Source organism: Emys orbicularis, chromosome 19 (genome assembly GCF_028017835.1).
Source record: "Emys orbicularis isolate rEmyOrb1 chromosome 19, rEmyOrb1.hap1, whole genome shotgun sequence".
Classification (NCBI taxonomy): domain Eukaryota; kingdom Metazoa; phylum Chordata; order Testudines; family Emydidae; genus Emys; species Emys orbicularis.
The window spans coordinates 16,899,136-16,915,335 of record NC_088701.1 but is presented as its reverse complement, the minus strand read 5'-3'; the positions used below and the strand labels follow the sequence as shown (position 1 = coordinate 16,915,335).

Sequence of the window (16,200 nt, the reverse complement as noted above, 5' to 3'; positions counted from 1 at the left end):
TGTCTGCTCTGTAATGTAAAAGTGTTTGCTTTGAAACTGCCAATAGACACCAGACAAACCACTGGGGTACGTCAGAGATGAAAGACTTTGCACCTCCACCCAGGAAGAGGAGACATGCACCTGGACTCACCCCATCATCTTGAACTCTGGCGGAAGGGAATAAACATTCCTGACAAGAAGAAAAACCATCTTTTTGGCCGTTTGAACTCTGAAGGGCCAGAGACTCTAAACTGAGGCCAGAGATCCCCAGGGGATTCAAAGACACTTGGAAAAGACAGATCACTACAATTCTATCACTCTTAGGACTGAGATGGTAACTCGTGCGGTGTGTACGTTTGCTTGCTTTAACCTGTAAATAACTCTCTTATTGCTTTTTCCTAATTAATAAACCTTTAGACAGCTAAGTAAAGAACTGGCTACAGCTGTTGTCTTTGGAGGAGGAGCTAGAGCACCAGTTGATCTGGGGTAAGTGACTGGTCTCTGGGGCTGGACGCAACCTGAATGTGGTGTGATTTTTGGTGTGTGTGATCATTAAGTCCAGTGGCAAGACAGACTGGAGAGTCTCAGGGGACAGTCTGTGACTCCATGGTAAGGCTGGTACAGCGATCCAGGAGTTCACAGTTGTTACTGGCTTGGTGAAATCGAATTACAGAACATACCACCCGCTTGGGGCGTCTGCCCTGACTCGGCACTCCCGGTCATGAGCTGCTCCAGACAACGCGACAACGGCAACAGGAGCCAGGAAGGGGCATGGGACGGCATCCCCCTCACAGAAACACATGACACAATTCAACTCCATCGGTCATTGCTAGAGCAGGGCTGTGGGTCGGGTCTGGGGCATTAGCAGGTTTCCCAGCAGTTCTCACCTCCTCTGTGCTTGCCCCTCCCAACTCACTAATTTTTGTGATTCCTGAAACAAACTCCAACCCCCACCCAACTGCCAGCCCCTGGAAACCCCGACTCAGCACGTGGCTGGCCCAACCCGAGCCCCTGCTGCCCTGCGAATGTCACCCCGGGCCCACGGGACCCTGTGCAGACAGGGTGGTGAGGGGACTGCCCCCTAGTGGAGAGCCCCAGCCCATCATAGCACACAAAGGCTCGCCGTGCCCGGGTCCAGCCCTGTGTCCCAGTTACCTGCAGTTTCAACGGGTTGACGGGCTGGCTGGAGGTGCAGTTGGCTGGCACTGAGTAGCGGGTCACGTACATCACCGGTTTCCCCTGGAAGCTCATAGGGCAGCTCAGCTCCAGGACCCCGTGGCTGATGGTGCTGGGACCCTCATTCACCAGCTGCAAGGGGGGAGAGGGAGAGGGAGGGTCTGTGCCAGTCTGCAGTGTCCCACGGGGTGCCGGGCTCACCGGGAATGGGGCAGCCCATCTGGCTGTGCAGTGGCCTCGGTGCCCATGACCCCCAGGCGAGAGGAGAGGAGAAAGCAGGGAGTGGGGCATTCCAGCTGGCCTGGACGGAGTGTCCCGGTGGAGTGTGCACCCCCCCAAACATCCCCTCTCAGTATGGGCCCCCAGGGCCTCCCGATCAGGCAGCCCCTCTCCTCCCATCCTGGCCCCACAGAACCCCCCTCCCCAAGCTGTCCTGGCCCCCTGGCCCCCCGGTATCCCCCAGCAGAGGGGCTGGAAGATTGGACTGCTCCTACCCAGCCTGCAGGGGAGATGGCGCTGCTCCCTGCCCCGATGCTGCCAGCCAGGGGAGCTGTGCTGCGCATGACACCCACCTCATACACATGCTGCACCTCGGGGCCCACGTCCTGCTCCTTCTCTGGACTCCTGCCAGGCTTCCAGCCCGAGACGGGGAAGGACACGGCCTCAGGCTTGGAGACCCTGCAGGCAGGCGCAGATGGTCATTGGCTGCTGGCCCTGGGGATCAGTCCCCACAGCCCCGACAGCCTCTGCAGCGAGGGGCCACTGGCAATCTGCGCTGAGAGCTGCTGAGCTTGTGTCATGCAGGGGCCACAGAACAGCCACAGCTGGGCCATGGCTTCCCTGCCGGCCTTGGCGGGATGTGAATTAGTGACTGGGGGAGGGGGCCGTTTTCTGGAGGGGCGCTGGGGGGCTACAAAGGAGCAGCTAGCAGGACCTGGACTGCGTGCTGGGGCCCCCCGCCCAAGGCCAGGCCCCCTTGGCTCAGGGCTGTGGCACTGCAGGGCCTGCAGGGAGGCTGGGGCTTGGACGCACTCACCCGTGGGAGGAGACCCTGGCGGAGGCCTCGACGCGCAGCGGGAACGCCACCACCTCGCTGCGGGAGTTGTTCTCGTTCTTGCTGTGGAGAGAGCAGAGTGCGTCACAGAGCAGCCCGCTCCCCTGCCCGGCTCCCTGCTGCCCCCCGCATGGCTCCCTGCTCCCCTGCATGGGATGGCCTGCTCCCATGCACGGCCCACTCCCTGCTCCCCTCCGTGGTCAGAGCCCCGGCACCTCCGGGCCTGGCCGGTCAGAGCCCCGGCACCTCTGGACTTGCCACATCAGTTAAGAATGTAAAAAAATTGCTTGAGCCTCAGCACCTCTTTCATTGCAAATTAAGCACTGGGTGCATCTGGGCTCCTGCGTGGGGGTGGCCCAGCCTGGGATCCTCCCTGAGGGAGCAATGGGGCTATGGGAGTGGGGAGCCCTGACCCCACCCCATAGCTGGGGAGGGCGGGTCCCAGAGTGCGTGTGTGGGGGGAGGGAGGGGACGGGGATGCCTGGCATTACCTCCGGATCTGGAACTCGAACTGGATGGTCTTCTTGTCACGAAGATGGGGGACGGTGAAGCGCAGGCCCCCCCAGAGCTGGGGGACAGAGGAGGGTTAATGGCTCTATTCTCCCAGCTCCCTGGAAGGACCTAGCTCCCCATCCGTCCCCAATGTGCCCCCTGCCCCGTCACAGCCCAGCTCCCTGCCCTCTCCTCTCCCCCAATGTGCCCCCTGCCCCATCACAGCCCAGCTCCCTGCCCTCTCCTCTTCCCCAATGTGCCCCCTGCCCCGTGATAGCCCAGCTCCCTGCCCGCCCCTCTCCCCCAATGTGCCCCCTGCCCCGTGACAGCCCAGCTCCCTGCCCGCCCCTCTCCCCCGATGTGCCTCCTGCCCCGTGACAGCCCAGCTCCCTGCCCGCCCCTGATGTGCCCCCGGCCCCTGGGCACATCATATGGGGGAGCTGGACCCTCAGCAACTCCAACACATGCAGGGAAAACCCAGAGAAATGACACCCCTGCTGGCCTTGGCTAGGACTGTGATGAGTCGCCCTGCTGGGGCGCTTGGCAACTCCCAGCAGCAGATTTACCGGGGACAAAGGGAAATCCCAGTCCCATTTCCTGCCTGCCCCAGCCCCCTGCTGCCCTGGCACCCCACCGTCCCAGCCCCACTCCCCAGCTGCCCCAGTCACCCACCCACCCTAGCACCCAACCACACCCCAGGCCTGGCACCCCAACACCTCCCCCTCCCCAATACCCCTGGGAAATGGCCAGACGCCTCAGGGCCATGGCACCCAGCAATCCTGCCCGGCCTCTCAGCAGAGCAGGTCTCGGTTAGGTGGCCACTCCCGGGGGCAGAGGGCACTGCCCAGTGAGGGCCGCGCTGGCCAGCTCTCCAGGGTGCTCCAGGTGTGGGACAGCTACTCACACTGGTGCCCGACTTCATGGGGTTGCCGAGGTCACAGATCACCATGCGGGTCCGGTTCACCGACTCGTAGGCACAATTCAGGTTGGTGAAGTTCTGCGGCGGAGGGGAAGGAAGCTGGGATCAGAGCAGGGCTGCAGGGGGAGGGGGACTGGAGGGGAGAGGAGATACTGGGCCCTCTGCCCGTACCACCCTGCTGTGGGGAGCGGGGGCACCCCTGAGCTCCCCTGTAGGAGTCCCGTCCCCAGGGGTCCCCTTACAGCAGGCAGCACACGCCTGGCCACCCTGTTCCGGGGGCTCAAACCAGCACCGCGGGGCCCATGCCAAGGAGCCGCAGCCCCGAGCCAGGGACTTGGGCCCCACGGCACTGCGAGGGAGCAGCCAGGAGCAATGTCCCTGGAGCCTGCATCACTCCCAGAGCAGAGGGCCTTGCCCAGCTGTGAGCCAGGTGGTTCGCGGGACATCTCTGCCACCTACCCCATGGTTGCGGATCACCCCGGAGTAGTCGGCCTCAGTGGGCAGGATGACGTAGAGCTCGGCTTCGTAGGCGCCACCCTCCCCGCGGTTGCGGGCGTTGAAGGTCAGGTTCAGGGCGTTCTTGTCCCCCAGGTACACCACGCTGTGCTCCCTGCAGGGCACAACGGTCATGAGAACCGGCCTTGGCGCTGCCCACAACCGGAGACACGGCCCCTCCCGCCCCGGCATGGCACGGCCAGGACTCGCCTGCAGGTCACAGCCAGACGAGGGGCTCGGCCAGTCTACCTGCTGCCTGCCCAGCGCCGCCCAGCCAGAGCCCCCATTCACCAGCTAGTGGGGGGTGGCCCTGCTGTTCTCCCGGCTGTGCCAGCACTGCTTGTGCTCCGCCCAGCTCTGCTTACACTCAGCGCCAGGCTAAGGGCTTCCATATGCGGGCGCAGCTGCTTTGCGTTAGGCCATGTGTGTGGGGGAGGGGGAGTCACGTCGCCCACGCAGCTGGGGTACTGCAACGGGCTTCCTCCTGGCCGGGCTCAGAGCTCTGCGAGGGAGGGGCTGGCATCAGCTCCTGCCCTCCTCTCACCACATCTGGGCCTTGCCAGGAGGAGGGGGAGCACCACACCAGACCCAGCCGCCTCAGGCCCATGGGGCCGGGAGAAACTGGAGCAGGTCCAGAGCAGAGGGGGACACTCTGGGCAGCATCCCTGGGGTTCCCATCCCACACCAAACAGAGGCGATCCCCAACCCACCCCACTGACCTGGGGCCTCCGGGGACTGCCCAGCCTCACCCCCGGGGGGCGGCTCTCCTCTCACACCCCATGATCCAGAGAGCAGGGCACCATCGGCCACTGGGTGCCCTGGGCAGCAGAGAGGGGAGAGGGAGGGAGGTGAAAGGAAAGGAAGCTGGTGGGGAGGGCTGGCACCCTGCTGTAGGGTACCTGAGCCATGCCCCCCAGACACCGCTCCTGCGCTGTCCCAGCCAGATCTGGGCAGGCCTGCCCCAAAGCCCAAGGGAGCGGGTGCCCTGAGGAACAGTCCCACCTCGTGGTGGGGAAAAGAGACTCCCCAGGGCCTCTGCCACATGCAAGCACCCAGAAAAGATGGAGCTGCAGCCCGGAAACCCAGCTCGGGGGAGAAGCATCACTCATGGCCCCCTCCCTGCCCTGCCCCCAGCGCTAGCTGCCCCTCCCTCGCCCTAACTGCGCCCCCTCCCTGCCCCGCCCCACTCACGCACAGTGCCCCGCTCTCATCCACCTGGGCGGCTGGCCTTGATCCTCGCTCCCAGCCCTCTGCACCCTCAGCCTGAGGGGGGTTGCTGGGGGCCACCCTAGGCCCGGGCTTCCCAGCGCATCTTCAGCGCTGGTCCCAGCATGGACCCTTCGCTGAGCCTTGGGCAGGGTGCTGGAGGCTAGGGATGTAACCCAGGAGTCCTAGCTCCCAGCCTGCAGAGGTGCGCATGGGGGAGGAGGGGGGTCATGTGCCCCCCCCTCCCCATTTCTTCCAGGGTTTGCCGGCCAGGCCCCTTCCCTGTGAGGCAGCTCCTGGAGCTGGGGAGCTGCAAGCTGTGGCCCTGGGGAGAGGGAGCAGCAAACAGCTGGGAGCTGCAGGGAGGGGCCACTAGGCTTGGGGGGGGGGGTGTGTGACTCAAGTTGTTTGGGGGGGGAACCTTTAACTTGTGCCCCCCGCTATCAGCAGGCACCTGTCGTCTCTGCCAGCCAGCACCGCTAGACACCCCCCCCCCCCCAGTGCAGGGCTGCTCCCCCTGGGCAGGCTGCTGCTCACAGCTCACCCCACGCTCTGAGCTGGTCACTGCAGATGCCCCCCGGCATCGCCCCTGCCCGAGGCGCCTCCCGCCAGCCTTACCCAAAGACGTTGAGTTGCAGGTCGGGGACGCAGATATTGTCCTCGCCACAGTCCAGCTGGATCTGGGCCTGGGGGTCAGAGAGAAGGGGTGAGGGTCTGTGTGAGCAGCCCTCCAACCTGTGCCCCTTGGTCATGGGGTACCCCCTCCCCTGCTGTCTTTATACCCCTTTATACTTTTTGGTCATGGGGTATGCCTCCCTCCATGCCCCAGGACTGCCCCCCCCCCCCCGGGCGGCACAGGGTGAACCCCAGAGCCTGGTGCAGACCACGGAGCTGCCCAGCTTAGCACTCAAAGCCCTGCCCCCACGCTCTGTCCCTCAGTCCCTGGGGCACGAAGGGAGAGGGGTGGGCACAGCACAGCCAGCCAGGGCCCCACAGAGAGCTGGGGGACCACAAAGCCAAGACCCCTGGTGCACACACATGGGGAACCACCCGACCCCATGTTGCCCTCCTGGGCCCCATCACTTCCACTGGTGCATCGGCCCCTGATTGGGGGTGGGGATGGCAGTGCAGGGGGCAGGGGGGGTTGTCCATTTCTGCCTGCCCTACCCCCAGGGCCAGTCGGAGACAGAACCGGGCAGGGAGCAGCTGGGTGCTGCTTTGCGGGCTCCAAAGAGGGGTGCTAAGGAGCCTGCGGCCTGGGGAGAGGCACCTTCTCGGGGTGAGATTGGCTCCAGGGGACCTCCCAGGGGCACAGCAGGCAGCAAAGCCCCTGGGAAATGGCCCTGGGGGCCCCAATTTGATCCCTCCCTCCCAGGGCCTGGCCCTGCTGACAAAGCCGGGCTGGCAACCCCCTGCCTCTGAGATCCAAGCCGGGGCTCCCCTACCCCTGGCCAGGCCCTGCCATCAGAGCAGAGCCGGGAGCCTGCCAGCCTCCCGCAGGGAGCCCTCAGCGCCCGCCACAAAGGAGCCCGGGCAGTGCGGTGCCAGCCCCCCGGGAGGCAGCAGCAGCCCCCCCGCACCTTGCGCTCGATGTAGCTCTTGGTGAGGTAGTTGAGGATGGGCTGCAGCCCGTGGGCGTCTGCCGGGGCCTGCGGGTCCAGGCCGAAGCTCAGCGCCACGTGGATGGAGGACAGCTTGTCGCGGAACTCTGACTCGTTCTGGGGAGAGAAGAGAGTGCTCAGGGGCAGCACGGACGCGGCTCTGGGCCCAGGACTGGTGCTGGCCGGGACCCCCGAGGCACCCCACTGCCATGGCAGCCTGGCCAGCGCAGACCTTCCGTGGCCGCGAGAGCCTGGGGCACTGGGCAGCGTGGGCTGGGGAGCAGAGAGAACCACAGGTCTGGCAGCCTCCCCAACGAGCCCCCTGTACCCTCCTTGCAGGCGAGGGCTGGCTCTGCGCCCCCTGGGGATCAGGTGGGTCACCCCAGTGCAGGGCTGCGGCTCTCGGCTGGGCTGGCCCCACTTACCCGGAGGTAGATTTTCATCTCCCTGCACTCCTCTAGGGCTCCGTTGTGCACCTTGATGGTCTGCGCCAGGTGGGGCTGGCGGGATTGCAGGAACAGTGCCCGCTTGATGGCCCCCTTCTGCTTCAGGTGGTCCAGGTGCAGCTCCACAGTGAACCCTGTCGGGGGGAGGAGAGGCCAGGGTGAGTGGAAAGCCCAGGGGCCAGGGCAGCGCTGCAGTCACAGCTCCAGGCCTCGGCAGCACCCCACTAACTCCCCTCTTGCTTCACAGAGGCACCAGCTGGTCTCAGAAGGGAGCCCTTCATCCACCACTGACATGCAGCCAGCTCTGGGGCGGGGCTCAGCAGCTGTTTAACAGCGCACAGCAACCTTACAAAGCAGTTTAGGAAGTAAAGCTGAATCCTGTGTCCCACTGGAATTAAGGGGAATTTAGAGGCAGAAAGAAATTACCCAAGTTTTGAACTGAACGAGGACACAGGTCACCAAACAGGCCACCCCGACCACGGGAAAATGGGTCAGGGCATCTTTAATACCCACGAATAGCCAGGACCTGTGTTACATCTCATCTGAAACACAGCAGTGTCCCCAAGTGCCACACTGGGGTACTGGGGTCAGCATCAACTGTGTAGGGAGAGCGCCCCCTGCTGAGCCCCGACCCCACTCCCTGCAGCACAGCGCCCCATCACTGTGCTGGAATACGGGTTCAGAAATCAATCAGATAATAAATGACTGACAGTGAGTTACCAGCACTTCATGAACAGCGACAAACTGAGCTCCAACCCCCCAGGGAAAGTGGGTTCATGACTTGCCCCAAGGGAGCAGAACAGCTGAGTGTAGGATCAGTGCCTCAACCGTGAAGCCACCTTCCCTTAGGGGGACAAGCGCCCCCTACTGACTCACCCACAGCAGTATGTGCTGCCCCCTGGGTTCCCACCCAAGCCCTGACCTTGCTTCGCTCACCTACCCCACAGTAGGATGGACACGCCCCCATTGGCTCCCCAGTGCCCCAGGACAGTGAGACTCCCCAGACCAGGGGATTCTGGGAAGATCGGGGGCAGCACCGGGCTCCTGGCTGCTCTGACCGGCGCCCGAGCTCGCTACTCACCGATGGAGTCGGGCACGTGCTTCCCCGAGGCGTTGAGGCAGAAGCTCAGGTTTATGCTGCCGAGACGGGAGAGAGAGAGACATGCAATGGGCCTGGGGCAGGCCAACACCTGGCAGAGCCTGCCAGGGCCCTGCCAGACCCAGCGCAGGGGCAGGGCTGATCCACCGTGGGGGCAACGGCGTGGGAGCCCTGCACGGACCCGGCAACCTGCTGTCAGTGCAGATGGTCAGTGGCGTAGGAGTCCTGACCCCAAGTCCCACGCTCTGCCCTCCCCTTAGTTACCCACCCCTCTGGGAAGGTGGGGGGAGAGAGATGCCCTCCCCATGGTGCAACAGGGAAACTGAGGCACAGAGCAGGGAACTGATCCGGCCAGAGTCACTGGCAGGGCTGGGAATGCGGGGGGGGGGGGGGGGGGCCTGGACTACGCTATGGCCACAGACCTGGGCTGCCCCGGCGCCCTGAACCCAGACCCCGGGATCTTCAGTTACCCCAGAGCCAGTGACAGCTCCAGGGCTGCGGCCTCCTGGTGGGCCCCACCCGCTTCCAAATAGCCCTTAGATTCCAGCCCCCCCATGGAGTTCCCGACCTATCCCTATCTCGCACCGCCCTGTGCAGCTGTGAGCCGGCTACCACCAGCAAGCCCCGGTTAATAGTTAACACCGAAGGCAAGCAAACCCCGGGAGGTGGGAGCAAGATCATAATCAGAGCAAGGGGATTCTTCAGGTCAAATCCTTCCCAGGGTGCAGGGGTGGGGGGCTGCTACAACCCAGAAGGGTATCAGGAGCAGCACCTGACTGGCCCCTTGAGGCATTCCTGCCGCCCTAGCCCTTGTAATGCCGATCCCCCCTGAACCCTCCCCACCCACAGTGCCGATCCCCCTCCCCACCTTCTCCCCCCATCCGCCCCCAACCCAGTGCCTGAAGCTGCCTCCCCCTAGCCGCCCCCAGGCCGGGACAGCCAGCTGCCCAGCTCCCTCCAGCCGGTTGCAAGTGCCTCACAATCGCTCATTCATGGAAGGGGAGGGCAGGCAGCCAGCAGCCCCTGTTGCTGAGCAACGGATAAATAGCTTGCTATAAACAAACCCCCAGCAGGCCCCGGGGGACATTAACCCCCCATGCCCCCCACAGCCCCCTGGAGTGAGATCAACGAGCCGCAGGGGGCAATTCACACACGCCACATCCAGCTACACGGGGTTACACCCAGGCGTCTGTTGGGGGGGGGTCCCCCAGACCTGAGTTCATTGGCAGTGTTTCAGTGAGCCCAGCTCCAGCAGTTGAGTTCATAAAAAAGGCTAAAAGCAGACGCTATTCGCCTGCCACCCGCTTAGCCCCTCTGATGGGGCTGGGGCCGTCAGCCTTGCCGGAGTCTCGTGCACGGTACGCATCGGGAATGCTCCCCCCGCCACCCCAAGCTGCAGTGCAGCCACCTCTGGGCTGGGAGGCAGCAGACATGGCTGTGCAGGACAAGAAGAGAAGGAGAACCCAACAGCCAGTCACCTCAGCCGGGACTCACAGCCAGGCAAGCCTATGGAAGCGGCGCCTGTCCGGAAGGAGGCCCTGAGCCCCGCCCGGCGCTCTCCGCCCCCCGCCGGCAGGGCAGATCTCGAAGGGGGCGCGTTACCTACCAGGCCACGTGGGTGTCGGTGCCCTCCAGTGTACAGGATCGCTCTTCAGGGTTGAACATGGTGGGGAAGATGTTGAGGGAGGCGCTGGCGTAGACGATGGGGCGGCCTCTGTGTGGGGGGCAGGCGCCAGGAACGACAGGGAAGATGGTCACATGCTACATTCACAGCCTGGAGGGACTGAAGCAGGGTCGGGACTGGGCTGACCCTGAAGGGGTGGCGGGAAATGGGGCCAGAGAGCTTGGACGCTGCCTCTTCTGCCTGCAGAGGGGCTGGCTCCCTGGCTGGCTTCAATCAGCCCCGTGCTTCTCTGGGGCTGGGCCATTCACACCAGAGAGGATCTGGTTCCAGATTGCTCCAGTTGGGCCAGGAATCCCCCGGAGCAGCCGCTTCCCCTCCCCACCATGACCAAAGCCGGGGATGCCCATGGCTCAGGCTGGCTCCCATGCCATCCCCCAATGTTACTGACACTCTAGCAAAGGAGTTCCAAGCTGGCTGGAGAGGACCGCCGCTTGGGTAACCTCCAGCCAGGGGCAGGGGCAGAAGTTCAGGTGGGCACAGGGCCCTGGTGTGCAGAAACACCATGGTGGGCTGGGGCAGCAGTGCCTTTAGATTCCCACAGTCCATGGCTGACGGCAGGCCTGGCATTGCTGACCCACACGGTGTGGGCTCCCGGAACCAGCCCCCAAATCCCCAGGAAAGCCCACAGAGAGGAACAGCGCCTACCGGTACACCACGGCCGCGTCCACTCCGAATGCGCCCACAATCAGGTCTGCGGGGCAAACAGACACACACATCAGCTGGAGCTTGTGGCAGGACAGCACCCCTAGGAGCCAGAGCCCACAGAGAAGGGGAAGCAGCATACGGGCAGGGCTCCATCAGCGCTGTGTGTCCCCTGTGCCGGGGGAGCGAGCAGGAGCTCACTGCTAGGGGGACGGTAGATGTGCGCCAGAGGGGAGCTAACAGGGAGCTCGCTGCCAAGGGGATGGGGTGGGGTCTGCTCCAGGGGGAGCGAGCAGGGAGCTCGCTGCCAGGGGGACGGGGTGGGGTCTGCTCCAGGGGGAGCGAGCAGGGAGCTCGCTGCCAGGGGGACGGGGTGGGGTCTGCTCCAGGGGGAGTGAGCAGGGAGCTCGCTGCCAGGGGGACGGGGTGGGGTCTGCTCCAGGGGGAGCGAGCAGGGAGCTCGCTGCCAGGGGGACGGGGTGGGGTCTGCTCCAGGGGGAGCGAGCAGGGAGCTCGCTGCCAGGGGGACGGGGTGGGGTCTGCTCCAGGGGGAGCGAGCAGGGAGCTCGCTGTCAGGGGGATGGGAGGAAGGGGGCAGGCGAGTGGCAGGTTATCCCACGGCACTCAGCACCATTCCAACTGGCATTAAGCTATCCCGCAGCACCTCAGCCTGGCCCAGGGACCCACCCAGGCTGCGCTAGCCCAGCGGATGTCGAGTGGATTCTCTCCCCTGGGGAGAGTTGGGCATCGCATCCCAGCAGGAGGCGCTAGAAGCAGCACTCGTCCCAGATGCTCACTGAGTGCTAGAACTGGGGGAGGGGAGGGTGCAGGAGGTAAGAATGGGGAGCCCAGAGGCACCCCGGGATGGAGAGACAGACGAACAGCGCCTCCTCTTGGAGACAGGGAGCAGTGCAGCCTCCGAGCAGCCAGCTCAGGCACTGGACACAATCTGTGCTCAGAGCCATGATGCTGGCCGTGTCTCCCGGGGACCAGGTGGCTGACACCCCACCCCCCGTGGGGACTTGGAGGGCCAGGCAGTCACAGGGGGCAGTGCCAAGTCTCCCCTGCACCAGCCCTCACCTGGGTAGCCGTTTCCGTCCAGGTCCTTGGCTCCGCGGAGGGCGAACCCAAAGAAGTCGGGCGAGCTGCTGGGCGGCCAGTGCCCCTTCAGGACCTGGGAGGGCTGGGCGTTCACCCCGCCTGCCTGGCCGTTGTACACGTACACCATGCCCTGCTGCGCGTCCCCGCCGAAGGGCGCCCCGATGCCAACATCTGGGGGGAGGCAAACACCAAGGTCAACAGAGGAGCGTGAGCCACCCTGGAAGAGCCGTACCCCGCTCCCATCTGTCACCCCCAGCACAGGCAGCAGGGAAACAGGCCTGGGGGTTCATGGCTGGGAAAGACAGCCAGCAACCAGGAGCCAAGCTCATCCGTGGAGCCGTCCCTTTCAATGCTGGGCAGCGAGGGCTGCAGGGACTCACCCTTCCCCTGGTTTCTATCTCACACTCCAGCTCTCCCTGCCCAGCCCTAGGTGGGCGAGGGCCGCTGGGTCTCCACAGGGCGCTGAGGCTGCCACGGAAGAGAACAAGGCTGAGACCCGTCAAACTCTTTTCACCCGGGGGACCCCGAATGGCTGGCTGGGGAGGGACTTCCAGTCGCCACAGACCAGATCTAGCTCCCAGGCTGGCCCACAGGTGCGGGGCGGCTCAGGGGCCCGGCGGGGGCAGTGGAACAGCTCAGTGTGTGATAAGCAGCTTTTCAACCCTGGAAGCACAGGGCTGGAAGGGACCTCACTAGGTCGCCTAGTCCAGTGCCCGGCACTCACGGAAGGTCTGCGTAAGAACTAGACCACCCCTGACAACTGCTTGTCTAAGGCGGCCCAGGAATCCCCTGTACTCAGAACAACCTGGAGGCCAGCCCCTGCCACGCCCCGGCTCAGGCCAGCAGCGTCTCCTTTCCAGGCTAGTGGGCATCAGGCATCCAGATTCCTGTACATTCGTAGCCTAGCAGAGCAGGCCAGCCACGCCAAGCAGGACCAGCTGCTGCCCAGCCAGGTGCCCACTCCCATCCCATCCCTCACACGGGGCGAGCAGCCCCTTCAGGGCCTAATGAAATGAACCCCCAGCATCAGCTGCAACGTGTGGCTGATGCTCCAACACCAGCGGGGACCTGCAAAGGATTCTGAGGTTAGCAGGACTGTGACCCCCCAAAGCAGCTGCTGACCCCCGCCCCAAGAGGCTTGGCATTCAGGCCCCTGTGTCTGCACTTGTGTTTACAATTTTCCCTGAGCTATTTTTGCCTCTGGTAGCTACTGACGGGGTTGAAATAACAGGAGAGTTGGTAATTCCACCCTGCAGGGGGCACGTCATCCCAGAACCCAGACCCTGCACGCTCTGGCTCCAGCACCAGGCCCCTGACACGTGGCAGGGAGGGGTCAAACTAAACCGGTGCACACGCCTAGCTTAAATCCTACATCGGCTGCAGCCAGCAGGGGGCGACAATCATACACACGCGTGCACTAACCGTTATAGCCATCCTGATCCAGGTCTCCCAGCGGGGCGATGGTGCTCCCAAATCGGCCGAACTCCTGGTGCCCGGTCAGCACCATGGAGGCATTGGGCTCCATGCCGTGGGGCTGCTGCAGGTAGATGTAGACTCTGCCCACCTCCTGAACCCGCCCGTCCTCTGTCTTCTCCATGAACAGCGGGGCGCCCACCAGCAGGTCGTCCAGGCTTCGAGTGGAGGGGAGAGAGAGAGAGACCGACCAGGGCTTAGAATCTGGGCTCACGCTAGAGCAGTCGACAGGGCTCCCAAGCCGGTGGGTAACTCGCCCTTCCACCACATGTTCAGCAGGGGGCGACATTCACAGCACACGGATGCTTGGTGGCGCTGCTCCAGCAGCCAGCAGCCTGCTCGTCCACAGCCCTGTTCCTGGCCCTGGGCAGAGAGGAGCCTGGGGTGTCCGTGGGTGTTTGGAGAGTGAGCCCGCCTCGCACTCACCCCACAGTGGGAGCTCCTGCCCCAAAGGCTGAGCCTGGCTCCCAGGGCTGGCTTTAGGCTGATTCCCCTGATTCCCCGGAATCGGGCCCCACGCCTAAGAGGGCCCCGCGCCTAAGGCGCCTTTTAAATTTTTTTTACTCATCTGGCGGCGGTCCAGGTCTTCGGCGGCACTTCGGCAGCGGGGGGTCCTTCAGCGTCACGGAAGACCCGGAGCGAGTGAAGGACCCCCGCCGCCGAAGCGCCGCCGAAGCCCCAGAACGCCGCCGGGTATTCGAATCGGGCCCCGCAGTTCCTAAAGCCGGCCCTGCTGGCTCCCCCTCTGGGCCTCGCAACCCGCTGGAGGGGCAGCCAGGCCAGACCCAAATGATGCGGCGACCCCGCATGCTGGAGCAGGGAGCCAGGCCAAGCCCCATGGGAGAGGAGCTGCCACTGTGGGGTGCACTCACTCGCCAATAATCCCTCCCCCACACCGGGCCCACGAGCCACCTAGAACCCCCCTCCCTCCCGCCCCAACTAACTACGTGTTCAGGAGCGACGGGGCCATGACTAGAACCCAGGAGTCCTGATGCTCCACGAGACTCCTGCTCCAAGCCACTGTACCCCACTCCCTCCCAGAGCTGGGACCAGAACCCTGGCGCCCTGACTTCCCAGTGCCCACTTGGGCAAGGTGTCATTTGCCCCGGGCTTGCCACTTACATGCTGGAGAACCCGAACAGCTGTTTGCTATAAAGCCTCTCACCCTGACAGCTGGGAAGAAAGCTTTTTTAAAAAAAACATCTGTGTCGTGTTAACTCTGAAACCTAATGATGGCCACTTAATGTGAGTTTTTAAAGCTTTTCCACAGCCAGTTAACACCCGCAGAAGAGGACAGAGAGGGCAACTGCATGGCAACCGCTGCACGTGCGTCTCATGCTGGCATGTGTGGGCAGAGCTGTGTTGTGGTGGGAGCTCAGACATTGTCTCTGCCAGCCCAGCCCCTGCTGGAGATACCATGCGGTCGCCCTGCCTGAGCCTTGAGAAGGCAGCTGGATTGGGGCCACAGGCACCTGCCCGTGGCAGATGAAACACCTCCAGCCTTGGGAACCAGGCCCCTTTATGGGGCTGGGGCACAGAGCAGGGTCACCTGGCCCCACAGGGTATGTCTACACTGCAATTAAACACCCATGGCTGGCCTATGCCAGCTGGCTCAGGCTAAGGGGCTGTTTCATTGCGGGTTAGACCCTGGGGTTCGGGCTGGAGCCTGGGCTCTAGGGCCCTGAGAGGTGGGAGGGTCACAGAGCTAGTGAAACAGCCCCTTAGCCTGAGACAGCGTCAGGGGCGGTTATCGGACTGCAGTGCAGACACACCAACAGTCATTGCCAGGGGTGAACCGAGGGTGCAGCCCAGCGGGAAGATGTCTGCATCCAACCCCCCGTCACACGCGGTGCTAACCAGGTCCCTGCTAGCAGGCTCGACCTAGGCAGAACCGGCCACACAGCCCCGGCTGAGCTCCCTGCTCCCCCCCCGGGGCTGGGGAGAAGCCGACCCCCTGGCTCCAATGCTGCCATCCGACTCTATCCCCTTCACCTAGTGAGACCCAGGGGCTAGGATCCTCTGGGGCTCAAGTAGCCTTGTAAGTGTGTACACGCAGAGGGTGTGTGCATAGGTATGTGCGGGAGGGCAGGGTGGGGTGTGTGTGTGCACACGCAGGAGGATGAGTTGTGTGTGTGGGGGGGTGCACACACAGGGGGATGAGTGTGGGGGGGGGGTGCACGAGCGGGGTGTGTGTGTTTGAATCAGATCTGGGCCTGCTGGGGGAGGCGCCAGGAGCCAAGGGCTGCGGTCAGCCACTTCCTCAGAGGGGAGAGGAGCTGCCACTCCCACCCACCCACACCCCAGGCCCCACTTCCGCCCCCACCCACACACCCCCGGAGCCCAGCTCCCACCCACCCACACCCTGGCTCCTGCTCCTGCCCACACACCCCTGGCCCCCGCCCACCCACACCCCGGCACCCGCTCCCACACAGCTCCCGGGCCCCGCTCCCGCTCCCACACACCCTGGCCCCCGCTCCCACACAGCCACCAGCCCCCACTCCCACACAGCCCCCGGGCCCCCACTCCCGCCCCCACACCCCCGGACCCTGCTCCCACACACCCCTCCAGGCCCCGCTCCCGCCCAGGCCCCGCTCCATTGGACCAGCAGCAGCCAGGGCAGTGACTGTATGGCCATGGTGGGGGCGGGGGAGAGGAGGTCTCTCACCTGGCCATATCTTGCAATGAAGCGGAAGGGTTTGGGGCGTGGAGGGGTTTCTCCCAGTGTGTGACCCAGAACGTGGGGGCGGGGGGGGGGAGAACTGGGCTCAGGGATGCTGTTCTGTCCCATCCCCTATGATAGGGGATGCTGCTGGGTCAGCGGGCTCCGAGCCCT

The 16,200-nt window shown here is 64.3% G+C and overlaps 1 protein-coding gene across 1 annotated transcript in view; it reads right to left on the bottom strand.

The window, feature by feature from the left end:
- ITGA5 (integrin subunit alpha 5) overlaps positions 1 to 16,200 on the bottom strand; it is a 53,209-nt gene that overhangs the window by 7,478 nt on the left and 29,531 nt on the right. Inside the window, exons 12-25 of the mRNA XM_065419196.1 lie at positions 13,317 to 13,525; positions 11,874 to 12,065; positions 10,797 to 10,842; positions 10,074 to 10,181; positions 8,450 to 8,505; positions 7,348 to 7,502; positions 6,902 to 7,039; positions 5,940 to 6,007; positions 4,080 to 4,230; positions 3,606 to 3,698; positions 2,701 to 2,777; positions 2,192 to 2,272; positions 1,728 to 1,833; positions 1,135 to 1,287 (exon numbers count right to left, since the gene is read on the bottom strand). Coding sequence (XP_065275268.1) covers positions 1,135 to 1,287; positions 1,728 to 1,833; positions 2,192 to 2,272; positions 2,701 to 2,777; positions 3,606 to 3,698; positions 4,080 to 4,230; positions 5,940 to 6,007; positions 6,902 to 7,039; positions 7,348 to 7,502; positions 8,450 to 8,505; positions 10,074 to 10,181; positions 10,797 to 10,842; positions 11,874 to 12,065; positions 13,317 to 13,525 — 1,633 coding nt within the window. The remainder of the gene's footprint in view (positions 1 to 1,134; positions 1,288 to 1,727; positions 1,834 to 2,191; positions 2,273 to 2,700; positions 2,778 to 3,605; positions 3,699 to 4,079; positions 4,231 to 5,939; positions 6,008 to 6,901; positions 7,040 to 7,347; positions 7,503 to 8,449; positions 8,506 to 10,073; positions 10,182 to 10,796; positions 10,843 to 11,873; positions 12,066 to 13,316; positions 13,526 to 16,200) is intronic.